Source organism: Lacerta agilis, chromosome 7 (assembly GCF_009819535.1).
Source record: "Lacerta agilis isolate rLacAgi1 chromosome 7, rLacAgi1.pri, whole genome shotgun sequence".
Taxonomy (NCBI): Eukaryota; Metazoa; Chordata; class Lepidosauria; order Squamata; family Lacertidae; genus Lacerta; species Lacerta agilis.
In genome coordinates, this window is record NC_046318.1 from 11,547,525 (window position 1) to 11,564,552 (window position 17,028).

At 44.3% G+C, this 17,028-nt stretch overlaps 1 protein-coding gene across 3 annotated transcripts in view; it reads right to left on the reverse strand.

Annotated features, from left to right (window-relative positions):
- TRIO (trio Rho guanine nucleotide exchange factor) overlaps positions 1-17,028 on the reverse strand; it is a 258,906-nt gene that overhangs the window by 144,200 nt on the left and 97,678 nt on the right. For all 3 annotated transcript variants that reach the window (XM_033154381.1, XM_033154382.1, XM_033154383.1), the window contains exons 8-9: positions 16,444-16,575; positions 5,678-5,908 (exon numbers count right to left, since the gene is read on the reverse strand). In XM_033154381.1, coding sequence (XP_033010272.1) covers positions 5,678-5,908; positions 16,444-16,575 — 363 coding nt within the window. The remainder of the gene's footprint in view (positions 1-5,677; positions 5,909-16,443; positions 16,576-17,028) is intronic.

A 17,028-nucleotide genomic window follows, 5' to 3' on the forward strand; every position in this document is an offset into this window, starting at 1 on the left:
ATTTCATAATCCATCTCATTGCTATTTTCCATTGTATGGGGACTTCCCTCAGTCTGAGCTGCATTGTCCACTTATCTCCTATAGCAGGTTCCTCTTCTCTAATCTTAAGTTTTAATAAAAAGAAAATCGATTGATTCTGTCCAAAAATTAAATCATATATGTTACCGGAAACCTATCTGCAGTTCCATAAGGATACATTATATATTACAATACTTCTTCAAATACTCTCTACATTTCTTCCAGCCTTCTTTCTGGTCGCGGATCCTTCCATTCATCTCGGCAAGTTCCATGTATTCAAACATCTTCATCTGCCAGTCATTTATCGTAGGCATCTCTTGCGTTTTCCAGTGTTTGGCTATTAATAACCTAGCTGCTGTTGTGGCGTATCTAAATTCCTTCCCCGCAATATCCCAAAAGACCAGGACAGGCAACATTTTGTGTATATACGTCTATAGCGAAATCCAAATAAAAGCCAAGTAAAAATCAAATTAAAGCTTAGTGATTATTAAAACTCCCAACTCAGATTAATCCTGGCCCAGGGCCTCTGCACATAATAAAAAGCTGCATAGAAGCTATATTAAAAATGATCCCCAAAGTGGTTGTCTACACAAGTTCACCACACAGATTGGTGGCAATTCTCTGGCTAATGTCTGCAGTGATGTAAAAAATAAAAATAAAATATTCTCAAAACTCTACAGTGAGCCAACTGGCCATGCAAAAAGCTGCTGCAGACAGTATAATGAGCACTGCACCTCAGACTGTCAATTCTCCAAAAGGAGAGATGTTCCTTGGAGGGTTTGAGAACCAAGCAAGCAAAATATTTCCCATGGGGTTAGTTGTTGCTTGAGCTGCTGAATCCAATATTTTGGGCTGCCATTCCTACCGTCCCCAGCCAGCACAGCCATAGTCTAAAACATCTGGAGGGCATGAGGCTGGCAATGACTGATTTTTCCTAAGCTGCTTTGGGAGGATCTATAATCCTGAAAGGCAGGAACTTCAATCAATCAATCTAGCTATCTATCAATCAAATAAATGTACTTTCCGTAACTGAAAATTCCCCAAATACAGTGGTGCCTCGCAAGACGAAATTAATTTGTTCTGCGAGTGCTGTCGTCTAGCGAAAATTTCGTCTTGTGAAGCACGGACGGGGGAAGCGCTGTTTGACGGGGGGGGGGGAAGCGAAAATTTTTCATCTTGCAAGTCGCACCCATAGGAAAATTCGTCTTGCAAGTCACCCTTTTGTTAGCGAATGCCTTTCGTCTAGCGAGTTTTTCGTCTAGTGAGGCATTCGTCTAGCGAGGTACCACTGTATGCTAGGATTCTCAATTACATAGAATCATAGAGCTGTAGAGTTGGAAGGGACCCCCAAGGGTTATCTAGTCCAACCCCCTGCAATGCAGGGATCTCAGCTAAAGAATCCATGACAGATGGCCTTCCAACCTCTGCTTGAAAACCTCCAAGGAAGGAGAGACCACAAGCTCCCGAGGGAGACTGTTGCGCTGCCGAACAGCTCTTACTGTCTGTAAGTTCTCCCTGACGTTTAGTGCGAATCTCCTTGCTTGTAATTTGAAGCCATGGGTTCAAGTCCTACCCTCCAGAGCAAGAGAAAACAATCTGGGCCCTCTTTCATGTGATGGCCCTTGAGATATTTGAAGATGGCTATCTTCTCTTAGCCTCCTCTTTCCCAGGCTAAACATACCCAGCTCCTTCAACCGTTCCTCATAAGGCTTGGTTTCCAGGCCCTTTATCATCTTGGTTGCCCTCCTCTGCACACGTTCCTGCTTGTCAACATCCTTCTTAAACTGTGGTGCCCAGAATTGGACACAGCATTCCAGGTGTGGCCTGACCAAGGCACATAGGTGCTGCACAGAGTGAGAGCTGGATCTTTGTGAAGCAGCAAAAAGGCAATGGCACCATCGAGTACTAACTGCATAACTGCTAATCCATATAAAATGTCCATATTATTCCTAAGAGATCTCATAGTTTGTTGTTGTGGCCACCTACACTGGGCAAATGTGCCCACTTCGCCCATTCTATTGATATGATGCACTAATTGCCGTTTGAAATGTACACACCGTTTGCATACAGTGATGGCAAGGTGTAGCAGGCCTTGCCCAAAAATATCTCTTGTGAACTAAATGTGCACACTACAACATCCCCCAAAATCCTTTGCACTCTCCAAGGTCTATATGCAAGGCCTGCTTGGCAGACAAGTTCAGACAAAGCGTTCCCTGTAGGCGTCACGTTTGAAAACCAGTGAAATTAAGGAGAGCTGTATCTTATCCTGAGATGTTGTTTTGTATGTCTAACCATCAAATGCAGCGCTTTAATTGCCTCATCGGGCAAGAACTCTGCTTTCAATACACATCGGAGTCCCAAAGTTTTTACTAATCAGAATCTACTCAGCAGCTAAACATTCTCGGATCTGAAGCCAACAGACACATCACAATGCTATTGCAATTAAGACGGTAACAAAAGCAAGATGTTCCCCTACTCCACAAATTCTCTACAGATGCATCATACTGGCAGGCTCCAGTGCAACTGGAGAGCTCTTCCTTAAAAGCAAAGTTTAATTCAAGCCCGTCCAAGTAATATTTTCAGGAATCGCATGTAACGTTAAGAGCCAACTTCCACCCTGGAGTCTGCAAACACAGCGAAGCCTCATTCATCAGACACACCGCTTCTGCTTATATTAGTCAGAGATATTATACAGCCTTCGGGCAAACATTCATTCTACAAATTCTTTCCTGGTTGGCTACAGCAAAAGCCCCGAGCACCAGCCAGAAGTTCAACCATTGTTCAAATTAGAGGGGAAAAGAGAGCACTGCAGGTCTGCGAAGGAGGAAGAATGAAGAACAAAGGAAGCAGTTCCGCGCAAAGGAAGAAAGAATGTCTTCAAACAATGCACTATAATTTTGAACTGAGCATGCGGTTTTACATGACGGTTCAAAAAGACTAGTGCAAATGTAAATAAAGTACCTGGTCTCTTTACCATGGTTAAGAGGTCAGGAGTGTCTGAAAGAGCCATGCCGAAATTCCCGCTGGCATTTTAAATCATTGTTAAGGCTGCTGTAGGCGTTCTGACTAACCCTGGTTCAGAATTTCCTAACCAATCAACATCGTAAAGAGATCAGGAGCAGGTCTCCCTGGTCTGCCCCAAAATTCTTCCACCTAAGAATTCCCCCTTGCTTCAAAAGAAACGGATGCAGTTTTTTTTAATGAGCGTGTATATATCCTTGCTATGAGCATCTTCAGCAGCTTCCTGAATAGCTATTGGAACTTATATTTAGTTTTCTAAGCCACATTAGCTCTCCAACAACATGGAGCCAGATGACATCATTTGCTTAGGGACCAGGCAGCAGAAAAACCCATTGCGAAATGAAGCTTGTTCATCACGTACAATTTAAGCTTCAACTATTTTGCATACTGTTTCATGTTTGTTTGTTTTTTACTTTACAGGTCCCTGGCTGTAGGACGAAAAGGTACGGTGCTTGAAATCTAGATCTGGAAGAACTTATCATCTCTGCTGAATCCTACATGCTGAGAAGATGCAACCTATTTGCAGTCAGTGAGAATGCAGGGCAAACTTGATTAAAATCTGGTGAGCTATCATGCCAGATAAAAATTGCTCAAGTGGGGTGTGTGTGTGTGTGTGTGTGTGTGTGTGTATAAGGAGGATATGAAACTCTCACACCTAGGGAATTCATGTAGGGTAGACAAGGGAGCAGAAAGTGGCAAAACATTACGACAGATGACACTTTTGCCCAAACAGTGAAATCACTCTGGGTCTCTGCATTCCTCGGGAGGTCAATTTTTGATGGATTCAAAGCCACCCTAATTCATCTGATAGTCACTGATGCAGATGACAGGCAACCGCTGCTTTCAACAAACTGGTATGTGCAGATCAAATGATATGACAGCGGTGCCACTTTCAAAATTACACCTGTCAATTTTGTGACAAAATAAAACCGTTTCCTTTCCTCCCCCCCCCCCCACCCCGTTCTCTTCTTTTAATCCACCAGTAGGAAATGCAGGTGTGGATGTGGAAGAAGCTATTTGTCAGGGAAGAGAGGCACCATGGGCTCCTGGTGTAAACGAAAGCCGGTGAGGCTTGGGGAGGGAACGAGGAAAGGAGGCATTTCAGGTTAGTGGGTCACCTCAGTCATTTTTATAATTGTCAGAGGCTGCGTGGCGCCAGCAAATGTTCTTGGGGACTAGGTCCCTACAGGGATCTTTTGAAGCTGCCTGATAAGCATGGTAGGGGGCTTCCCCTCCATACTCCACCGAGAGCCCTAGACATGCCTCACTTACTTTGAAGAGGCTGGAAGGTCCTGGGAGATTGGCTGGTAAGGAGGACGCAGTGACAGGTTTTCAAAGTACTGCTTCTTCCTCTGTCAGTCCAGCTCTGGTGGCTCAAGTCTTTTACTTAGCAGTCAAACATGCCCTGTCTATGCCATCTTCCTATTTATTCCACTAACTTGTGTTGAGAGGTAGAGAGTTTCTACTGCCACCAGATCCCCAAGAGCGAACAGAGGTGTGTGTTTCTGCGTGTGATCTCCCCCTTCAACCAAATGCAAAATATCTGACTAGGCTTTTCTTGTGTCACCTGGCCGGGAATCAACTGTCACCTCACTGAAAGTTTAAGCTCAGTCCTTTAATATTCACCCTCCTTTTGGAAGTCTCCCGGTTTCCTTCAGCTGAGCGTGCTTGGAATTTCCCACACACAAATTAGTTACTTGCTCCGAGAAAGGTTGGGGAGAAGAGGAACGCGAGGCCTTCTGCGGAAGCGAAGGTGTGTTTTTTGTTTTTATAATGTCCCTTAAATTTAAACCAAATCTGCCTTCATACATGCCTTGCCGCTGCATCTGCACACAACTCAGAAAGTACGGTATTCACGTGCATGTTCTGCAATATGAAAGTATAATGAGGATGCAAAAGATTCTCAGGTTGTAGGCCTCTAAACACTCAGCCAGAATCGGCCGCCATTTTCTTTTCTGCACTAATGGCTTACTGTATAGAGAGTGCCAAATATCCCCATCCATCAACAGTGTGCAGCAATGTTCTCCATTCTCAGCTGGAAATTTAATATTTGTTCTCGGCCTTGGTTTTCAATAAACTGTCAATAATCATTTTAGGTAAAAGGTAAAGGACTCCCGGATGGTTAAGTCAAGTCAAAGGCAACTATGGGATTGTGGAGCTTATCTCACTTTCAGGCCGAGGGAGCCAACAGTTTTCTGGGTCATGTGGCCAGCATGACTAAACCGCTTCTGGTGCAACAAGACACGGTGACGGAAACCAGAGTGCATGGAAACGCCGTTTACCATCCCGCCGCAGTGGTACCTATTAATCTACTTGCACTGGTGTGCTTTCAAACTGCTAGGTTGGCAGGAGCTGGGACAGAGCAATGGGAGTTCACCCCATTGCAGGGATTCGAACCGCTGGCCTTCTGATCGGCAAGGCCAAGAGGCTCAGTGGTTTAGACCACAGCGCCACCTGCACCACCAATAATCATTTTAATCGCATATAGTGCCCTTGGCTAACTGAAAGGGGATCCGAAGCACACTGGCTGAGAACTCTTAATTCCCCCCCCCTTCTCTTCTTTTCTTGGTCAAAGGCAACGTATAGGAAAAGGGTGGTGCAACAGAACATCTCCCGACCCTAGGAGCCATGAACTGACCTGTTGAACATCCTGTTGGAAGACACACAGCTGAAGCCGCTGGTGCAGGCGGACTTTTCGATGCTGCCAGATGTTCTCCAGCTGCCTCTGGTGATGCAGCACTTCGTGAATAACATCTAGGGCATGGTGCACCGCCTTGGAGTAGTTTGCGGAAGCGGTTAAGGAGTCTGAACTTCCAGGAGTCAAAGGCCGTTGCAGCTTGTCGAGCAGCGACTTCCCGTCTTGGCTCACCTGTTCAGCGAGACAAGAATTTAAGAGCTCACCTGCAGGCTACGCAAATTTCCAGGATGTGCCAACAGAATTTCACAGTCGCTTAACCAACTAACGATGAAGGAGAATATCTCCACCTCAAGCACGGGAAGCATGGCATTACTTATTATGGCTGGAATTAAAAGGCGACTGTGTTCAAAAGGGGGGGGGGGAGCACAGCTTTTCTCTTTCAGCCACAGTCCCATTCGCTACCCCTTCTTCCGGAGCAGGGGTGGAGACACCTGTGACCCAACCCTCCAGGTGATGCCGAACTACAACTCCCGACGATGAGAGTTGTAGTCCAATAATGTCTGGATAATAATAATAATAATAATAATAATAATAATAATAATAATATCACCTTAAGACCAACTCTATTTTGGTGACTGTAAGTTGCTCTAAATGTTGGATTTTAAAGCATTGCATTGCAATCCTGCTTGGGACCTTAGGGCGAAGGGCAGGTAATATATTAAATAATAATAGTAATAACCAGCAGTCCTGTAATAGTAATAACAGGCAGCCTTGTTTAGGGATGTTGTTAATGTTTGATGTTTTATTGTGTTTTTAATATTCTGTTGGGAGCCACCCTGAGTGGCTGGGGAAACCCAGCCAGACAGGCGGAGTATGTATGTATGTATGTATGTATGTATGTATGTATGTATAAATAAATAAATTGTTGTTGTTGTTGTTGTTGTTACCACCACCAGTTCCCCATTCCTGCTCTCAAAGATCCCCCAAACTGCAGAGGGTTGGTGGCAGGGAGAGAGAGAGACACACACACACACACACAGAGAGAAACAAGGAAGGTCTGTGGAGTATGGGGGGGGGGGCACTGGGTTGTTTTTATTATTCATTTTGTGTTTTTATATTGTAACCACCCTGAGGCCTGTGAGTATGGGGAGGTATACAAATTTAAGTAACAGCAACAACATACGGTCTCTTGAATCCAGTTGTATAAAAGCAGGCACCATGAAAAACCCAGAGCTTTTCAAACACAAATAGCTTTGTCACCTTACTTTTCCTGAATTTTTTTTTTTTTTAAATTAACTGCAGGATTTTTTCCCCATCCTTTACGGAACCCGAAATATGGTTCCAGTTACAGGTAGTTAGCTGTGTTGGTCTGCCATAGTCAAAACAAAATAAAAAATTAAAATATAAAATATAAAAAATTAAAATTAAAATTAAAAAAAATTCCTTCCAGTAGCACCTTAGAGACCAACTAAGTTTGTTCTTGGTATGAGCTTTCGTGTGCATGCTTCAGATACCTGAAGAAGTGTGCATGCACACGAAAGCTCATAGCAAGAACAAACTTAGTTGGTCTCTAAAGTGCTACGAAATATGGTTATCATCCTACAGCGTTCATCTTACAAATGATTCCATAGATTTTTTTAAAAATAACTTGCTAAAAGGTAATGGTCATATTTGATTGTCTCATCTACCACTGAAGTGGACCCAAAAGTGGAGGGGTGTGTGTGGATACAGTGGAAGAGTCAGGCCCTTCCTGAGACCTCACAATTCCCAGAGTTCCCTGGGAAGAGGGACCAATTGCTGAACCACTCTGGGAATTGTAGCCCTGTGAGCGGAACAGGCCTCGCCTAACAACTCTCAGGACCCTAAAAAACACTACAGTTCCCATGAATCTTTGGGGGAAGCCAAAATGGTTCAAAGTCGTGCAATAATGGTGTTTTAAACGTACAGTGCAGAAGGAGCCTTAGTTTCAATAACTCAATACTTTACATTCAATACATAATATTTAAGTCTGAGGAGCAACAGGCAGGCTGTGGTTTAGATGCAGCATCACACAATTGTGGGAAAGTGCCATCGTTGTCAAATAAATTTGTTCAGCCAGTTGTTAGCTGCCATCAGATAGCTACACATTAGGCCAAGTGCAACAAGCATTTCAGTGTGTTCCAGCTGCTGTACTATCGCTGAACTTTAGCATTCAATGGTAAACCCTCCAAATTGTCTTCCTATGGTTAGAAGACAATTGGTTCTGACAAGTGCCACCACCAGCCGAACCCATGCAAAGCTCTGAAGCAGATCCTTTCTGCAAAATGAACCTGTATATGATAGGCGACCAAGAAAGCATGTGAGAAACAGCACACGAAAGATAGAGAGGGGGCACTAGAATGAGGCCTTCTAGCTGTCGAACATCTCCTAAAAACAGAAGATGCTACAGGCAGCTGGGGGCTTTTGACTACGTGGTGGGTTTTTAAGGCCTGGGCGTTAAGACGTATTTGACAATGAATGTCAAGAATCAAGATTGCCTCTCTCTGAATTTTGAAGCCGTACAGGCTGATTTCATTGAAAAGTTTTATTGGCATCTAGCCTGACTAACTGAATGCGTTTTGCTTAGCTAAGAATTCCAGCCTCATCGGGCTGAGTGCTTGCAATGGCTTTGTCTGCAGAAGGACGGAAAGACTTCAGTAAACCTGGTTCCTTTGACAAGTAGGTAGCCGTGTTGGTCTGCCATAGTCAAAACAAAATAAAAATTCCTTCCAGTAGCACCTTAGAGACCAACTAAGTTTGTTCTTGGTATGAGCTTCCGTGTGCATGCACACGTCTTCAGATACTTTGCCCATCTATCTTCAAAGAACAGCCAAATATGAAGTATGACAGTGGTGGCAGCAGTAATTTTTCACTCAGTGATCAATCTGATGCTTGAGTGAACACATCTTTTAGTTACAATTTATTAAAGTCTATTGAACATGAGGGAAAAAACATGGTTGCCTTAATCTTCATAGCTCCTTTTTATATTATGTAGAAATGGGGTCTAATTCCTTTCTCGCTTCACTCCAATGACAATAACCAACTCTGTACCCTGACTGTACAAGCTTGCTTACTTCCCTCCCACTTGAAACACATTCTAACATATTAAAGAATCGGTTTTTCAACACAATGTTTGTCTCTCTTGGGAGTTTTTGTTTTAAATTGGGGAAAAATTGTCCCAAATTAACATGACCGAAAGAGCAATGTCAAATACACTGTTTTATATTTTTTCCCCCTCAAGAAAACACACTATGGATTATTTTCAGGGTATGGCTTATTTTCAGGGGAACATGGCAGCTGTTTAATACTGAGAGAAATTACAGTCTATTACTGGATAGTAGCACTAAAAACTGTAGCTAGGTGATATAAACGTCTGAATGTTCGTGCACAACAAAAAAGGTGTTAAGATACAGCGAATCGTAGTCCAGAACAGGGGTAGGCAATCTAAGGCCAGGAGCCGGATGCAGCCCAATTGCCTTCTCAATCCAGCCCACAGACAGTCCGGGAATCAGCATGTTTTTACATGAGTAGAATCTGTCCTTTTCTTTAAAATGCATCTCTGGGTTATTTGTGGGGCATAGGAATTAGTTCAACCCACCCCCAAAAATAGTCTGGTCCACCACATGGTCTGAGGGACAGTGGACAGGCCCACGGCTGAAAAAGGTTGCTGACCCCTGGGTCCAGAATATCTGGAGGGCACCATGCTGTTGAAGGTGCAAGGAATGGCATGGGGAAGATGTGGAACATACAGCATCCTCCCATGTTTAATTTTATTTTTTACATCCTCAACCATCGTAAGGACCTCCTGCCTACTGAAATGATACAGCCTGATTCGTGTGGGACTGCTGGTTCCAAGTTTCACACCAGGGCTAATCGGTGTCCTGTTAGCAGTGGGCAAACTGATAAAGAGGGCAGAGTCGGGTATTAGCGTATATCTGGAGCTCGGATACAGAGGGAAAGTGTGCCTGATATTAATGAGGATAGTTAAGGTATGCCAGGGTTCACTGGCATCTGTGCATTTGTCAAAGCCTTCTCTTTCTTGGTTCATCTACACTTGAAGGAAGCTAAATGACCGAAGGAGTTTAAGGGCATGCTCAGAGTGCCAGCTCAATTAAGCACCTTGGTAACACCGTCTTGCCCCTAATTACACACAATGTGCTTGCTACCCATTCCTAGGTTCAAGCCCATAGCAGCTGAGGTGTGTATTAAGGGGAGGGCTCTGCCCAAACTGCTTTTGCTGTAGGCACACAGAGAGATGGGATTAAAAAGCCCTCTGTCTGGGTCTGTGCTTGCGTAGGTGTGAATGAGTGGGCCATTTCTGGCCTTGCTGCCAATGCTGAGTTGAAAAACAGTGTCCCTGATACAGGTTAGCTGCTAACCAGCACATATGGCAACAAGTCGACACCACCGTATTTCAGAAATATCCTGGGTTTTCTTTTTAAAACATTTTTAGAGACTTGACGCCTCCCACCTTTCACAAGAATCTCACTTTATTATTTAAAAAATGCTGTACGTGATATTTATCCAGCTAAAAAGCACCGCGTATCTGTTTTGCTTTTAAATATAAACTGAGCAGCTGGGAGATGCGGTGAACAATTAGTACAGATTTTATTTCGCTCCTTCGTCTCTGCGTTAAAAGGAACTGCAATAAAATAATGGCCGCTTCGGAGGTGAAAACCCTCCCTTCTAAGTGACATTGCCTTAACGGTAAACTGATCAGCAGTCGCTTGCATCTCTTAAGTGTTCTTCATCTGTCTTGTACACAGATGCTGCCATTTTGCATTCGGCACTGAAGTTTCAAGGATGGTACAAATGTCGGGTCCACTACTATAATTGGTTCATGGCTCTTGCCTCTGCTCTCTAAGACGACCCTCTCTATCTTGTGATTGGGGAAAACTGGATTGCCATACCTTGTGTGACCCAGTGCACCTGGAAAATCCCCTTTCCCTATGAGCGGCCCGATTCAAATTCACCTATCGCCTCAGATAACCCTTCCCCCTCAGGGATCTAAGTCATGAATTATTTGTTCCCAAGAGACCACATTGTTCAGTCCTCATGAGGGAAGATTGTTCCAAACCCAATCATTCTTGTAAACCCAAAGAAGCATCTCCACCCCAATCATTCAGTCCGGACACTGAGATCCAGCTCTGAGGGTCTTCTGGTTCCCTCACTGCAAGAAGCAAGATCACAAGAAATCAGGCAGAGGGCCTTCTTGGTAGTGGCACCCGCCCTGTGGAACGCCCTCCCATCAGATAAATAACTACACAACTTTAAAAAGGCATCTAAAGCCAGCCCTGTACAGGGAAGTTTTTAATGTTTGACGTTTTATTACGTTTTTATGTTAGAAGCTGCCCAGAGGGGCTGGGGCAACCCAGTCAGATGGGTGGGTTACAAGTAATAAAATTATTATTCTTATTATCGCCCTTCCATCGCGTCTCCAATCCTGCTTCCTCGCCTCATCTCTCTTCGATGTTTTTTCCGCATTAGTCTAGAACCTTAAAGGGACACAAGGCTACATACTCTCATTGAGGAAACTTTTATTCTTTGGTAACTGTATTGGGTAGGTTCTGAAGAAACCTCGTTACTTACTCGGGGCAACAACCCACTTGTCAGGGTTGGCCCACGGGGGCCAAAAGGTTTCCATGCTCTTGCCCTAGAGCATCTTCCTGCTGAGAAAGCTTACTACAGAGAGCTGCTTCTTGGAAACCCCCACATATAGCTGACGGCACACGGCGCATTTATGTACTGAAATTATAGCAAAGCGGTTATTTCATCTCTGGCACTGGGGGTGAAGGAACAGCAACTGGTTCACCCAAAAGGCTGGGATTTTGAGGGCCAGGTTCAAGTAAGTAGTTCTGCTAGAAGGAGCCACTACAAAGCAGTGGGGTTTTCTTCCCTCTTCTGCCACCCCAACTTGTTCTAGGGGGTCAGGAGGACCCCCAGAACATAACATGGGGCGGGGAGGTCAATACGAAATGCTTGTACTGAAGGAACGTATGTTTATTTAGTGCAGGCTTCCTCAAACTCGGCCCTCCGGATGTTGAGACTACAATTCCCATCATCCCTCACCACTGGTCCTGCTAGCGAGGGATCATGGGAGTTGTAGGCCGAAAACATCTGGAGGGCCGAGTTTGAGGAAGCCTGATTTAGTGCAACACTGAAATCCTTCCTGCGTCTCCATCATTTGACTCCAGTAGAGAAAACGCGGCCATGGGGCTCATTTAAGGTGAGCAAGACTGGGCTTGGCTGCCTCTTCTAGTGGGGGGGAGAAATGACTTGAGTTTGTTTCACCATGCACTGTTAGAAGAAGTGTCCTTTTTCCTCTCCGCCAAGACAGCTCCGAGTCAAAGGTGCAGCGTTCATATTTCAGCTACAGGTGGCAACGACTGACTGAGCAAAACTAGGGATCATTTTTGGTGCGCCTTCAGATGCCAGTTCTCTCCCTACTCTTCAAAGCCTCCGGGAGTTCTGAGATCGGGAGCAGACTGCAAACTCCCACCTAACTCCCTTCGCTGCATGCAGATAGTAATGTGAGAGGTCACACTGATAATCTGCAAGGAGCAAACAGCCAAGACAAAATCAAGGGGTGCCACAGGGTTCTGTCTTGGGCCCAGTCTTATTCAACATCTTCATCAATGACTTGGATGATGGGCTTGAGGGTAACTTGATCAAGTTTGCAGATGACACCAAATTAGGAGGGGTGGCTAATACCCCGGAGGACAGGATCACACTTCAAAATGACCTTAACAGACTAGAGAACTGGGCCAAAGCAAACAAGATGAATTTTAACAGGGAGAAATGTAAAGTACTACACTTGGGCAAAAAAAATGAAAGACACAAATACAGGATGGGTGACACCTGGCTTGAGAGCAGTACATGTGAAAAGGATCTAGGAGTCTTGGTAGACCATAAACTTGACATGAGTCAACAGTGTGATGCAGCAGCTAAAAAAGCCAATGCAATTCTGGGCTGCATCAATAGGAGTATAGCATCTAGATCAAGGGAAGTAATAGTACCACTATATTCTGCTCTGGTCAGACCTCACCTGGAATACTGTGTCCAGTTCTGGGCACCACAGTTCAAGAAGGATACTGACAAGCTGGAACGTGTCCAGAGGAGGGCAACCAAAATGGTCAAAGGCCTGGAAACGATGCCTTATGAGGAACGGCTTAGGGAGCTGGGTATGTTTAGCCTGGAGAAGAGAAGGTTTAAGGGGTGATCTGATAGCCATGTTCAAATATATAAAAGGATGTCATATAGAGGAGGGTGAAAGGTTGTTTTCTGCTGCTCCAGAGAAGCGGACACGGGGCAATGGATTCAAACTACAAGAAAGAAGATTCCACCTAAACATTAGGAAGAACTTCCTGACAGTAAGAGCTGTTCGACAGTGGAATTTGCTGCCAAGGAGTGTGGTGGAGTCTCCTTCTTTGGAGGTCTTTAAGCAGAGGCTTGACAGCCATCTGTCAGGAATGCTTTGATGGTGTTTCCTGCTTGGCAGGGGGTTGGACTGGATGGCCCTTGTGGTCTCTTCCAACTCTATGATTCTATGAAATGGGCTTGGGTTGAGGAAGGCCAAGGCTCACCTTACTTCAGGTTTGGGTGCACTTATTGCCTTTGGAGAACAGGTGGAGCCATGATGGGCCGTTATCCCGGAGGAATGTGAGAGGTCACTTTTGTATTTACACACAATCTGATTGACTCTTGATAAACAGAAACTGCTTTTTCTCCTGCTCTGGATCTCTTGGGTATAATGGTTGGACACACATTATTTCACAGGTTTGTTTGTTCAATATAAAGGTTGGAGAACAGAAGCACAGAAAACAATTGTGTTAGTGTTCCTGCCCACACACTGAAATTAATCAAAAAGAGAGGCAAGATGGATACTGAAATAAATTTACTGGAACATTTTGACCTCAAAGGATAGGCAAGTGAGGTTAGATCTATGCCTCTTCTGGCCAGTGTACAGAAACAAGGCCAATACTTTACTAAAACAAGCCTTCAAGGTTATTATTGTTAAACTATATTGAGGGACGCTAATAAAGCTGATGGGTGTCTGAAGTTGGTAAAGAGGATCAGGGACACTTCAGAGCTACCCAATTTGTGAACAAAACTATCATTCTACGTGCCTCTTTCTTCTCAGGCTTCCACGGCAATTACTGTGAAGATTTAGGAAAAAGCAGTTGGGTGTGGAGGGAGGAGAAAAATGCAAAGAATGTTCTATAGTCAAAAGCTAGAGAAGAAAAAGCACAGAATGGAAAGCTTTCCAAGTGTAAAGGTAGAGCTAATTATAAGAGAGAGGGACTGAAGGCTGCCTTACATTTTCCTAAAAGACCGATTGATTCCCCTACAGCAGGCAGAGAAACTCTGGCCCTCCAGATGTTTGGGGCTACAATTCCCATCATCCCTGACCACTGGTCCTGTTAGCTAGGGGTGATGGGAATTGTAGTCCCAAACATCTGGAGGGCCAGAGTTTGCCTATGACTGCCCTACAGACTATCCTGTGTGTGAAGCTCAGCAGAAGAAGCTGTCCTCATATCTCCACCAACCTCAGAGGTTCAAGGAGGGGCTGCCCAGAAGAAGGCTTCTTTCAGGTACCCCCAAAATTGTGAAATTTACTGCCTACAGAGGTGCATCTGGCATCATTATTCTGCTTTCTTCGTATCCTGAAGTCACATCTCTTTACCCTTGCCTTTGACAGCTGAAAAGTATTTGTCACCGACCTGGAAACCGGAAATTAACCTGATACCCATTGTGCATGGTTGCTTGCTTTTATTTTAAATAGTACAGTTTTTGTTGCTTCTATCTGCCGTGGGACCTTATGATGAAGAGTGGGTAACTTTATTATTATTATTATTATTATTATTATTATTATTATTATTATTAACAGTAATAACAACAGCAACATCCCCTAGCAAGGAAGGGAACCTGGGTAAAGACTGAGTGCACCCATCACCTTGACCAAATGCAGTGAAATTCACAGGTCAGCTGTTTTATTGATCTAACAATATATCTGACAAATATACCACCTCCTCCCCGCCAAGATAACGTGAAACAAAGCCAGCATTTGCTGGGAGACCCAGACTGAATTATCAAATCAATGTTGCATCCATGAGGCAACAAGTCAAATTAATTAATGACATTATGCTTGCACACAGCCCACAGAAAAACGGCATGAAACGTCCCCAGTAGTATTCAGCCCTTAGGCCCTTTCACACAGAAGCAAATCTGGCTTTGCTACAGATACACTCTCAACAGGGAGCTGCAGCCAATCCCAATTGCTTCCCAAATCAGCAAATTTGTATCGCACATGTTTGCAAACTGTATGTCTAACATTTGCACTACAGTGGTACCTCGGGTTACGTCCGCTTCGGGTTGCGTTTTTTCGGGTTATGAACCCCGCAAACCCAGAAGTGAATTTCATCGTGCGGACGCTTCTGTGCATGCGCAGAAGCGTTCTGCGCAGTTTGCGCATGCGCAGAAGCGCAATATCGCGCTTTGCACGTGTGCAAAATGGACGCTCGGGTTATGTACTTTTCGGGGTGCAAACAGCACCCCGGAACGGCTCGGGTACGTAACCCGAGGTACCACCGCACACAGTTTAAACTGTACACTTAAAGCATCTTTGTGTACACTTAAAAAGCGTAAACATTTCCAGAAGAAAAGCAGGGCTAACCTGTCGTAGCAAAAGCAGCAGAATACTCTCCAACACGTTTGTATTTATTGTTAATATCATGAGTCTATTTGTATGCTGATAGAACCATGTTTGTGTTAAAATACGTATTCTGTAGTTGACCTCTTTTGTAACATTTTATTTAGAAGTCTTTTAAGATAATATTTTAGTTTCCTGTTCATTATGTTGCTTTGAACCTGTATGCTTTATATTTTACTTTCTTCAGTAAAGTATAATTCTGGGTCGTTTTATTGATGCTTTAATGTGCTGTAAACCGCTTTGAGATTTTTCTTTAAAATATAAAGCGGTATAGAAATGAAATTAATAATAATGATAATGATAGAACTATGCTCAGTGCAGCACAGTGACATGCGGAATAAAAGTTAACAACATTTCAAGAAAATGAATCAACACTTGCGAAACAGAAAACGGCGTTAACAAAAATCCACTCTCAATATCAACCAAGAGCAAATCAGTATTTCATGCTAACAAAGACTGAAACAATACCTGAAAATAAAATACAGAACACCCAAGCAGCAACAAAAACAATGGCCCCTCCAGGGAAGGGAGTGGGGCGCAAGCTTTTGCAAACTAGACCCCATTTCACCAGTTGAACCAACTGTTATCCTCAACTGGAAATACAGGTGGCAACCATTTTGCAAGCGTCCAATGGACGTGTGACTGACATGTGGGTCCTTTTGGACCCAGAGAAGGGCAGCGAGAGGGCAGAACAGGGGCGTAATGGGGCAGGCTTATGCCCGCCCTGCCAACGCATGCGGGGGCCAGGAACGGAACCCCCCACGAAAAATGGCCACCGCCTGCATATATAAGAGAAGTAAACAGTGGACATATTACTTCTCCTCTGCCCCGAGTACGTGTGCGTGCTGTCGACTGAAGATAACACTACATGTATCCAATGATGGAGTCGCCAGCCTCCAAAAGCTTACGCCTTTATAACTGTTATTCGTGAGGGTGCTGCTTTTCTCCGCTAAAAAGTGAAATGTGCGAAGCAGCCCTTGCATTAGATTAAGCCCGACAAACAATCCGCTTAAAAATAGGGGCAGTGGTGTTACCTTACCTCAGAATATGCCAGAGTAATATGCTCATATATTCCTTGGTGGTGATGGATGGAGTCCTCAAGGTCCTGAAGTTCCGAAGGGAGATCTACCTCTCCACAGGCCTTACACCAGGAATCCACGTTACTCATGTACTAGAAGGAAAGAAATTCCTAGTTATTTGCACCAGAACGCAAATTAAGAGATTGCATTAGGCTTCGTGCGTAACGTTAGACAAACGTGAACCAAGGAGCAAACTAGCCCTCCTGAAGGCAAGATTTATATCCGCCTGCCTTTAAAACCCTGCGCTCTTCTACCCAGAAAACGCTCGACTCTACGAGGAATAGCAGGAATGCCTTAGGAACCTCTTCGGCTATAGCTACTAGCATGAATTCAGATTCGTTTCTGCCCTTGCTTAATCCGGATCAAAGAATAGGATGCCTTCAGAAAATAAAAGAATTACACATTTATTTTGCTATCCTCTGCAACGGAGAGACAGTTGTAAAAGGAAGGGGGTGTGTGGAAAACACCGCTTGAGTAAAATGAGAGCTCTTTTGTTAAGCTGTGGAGGGGCTTGGGAGAGGAAACAAACACATATGGAAGCAGTA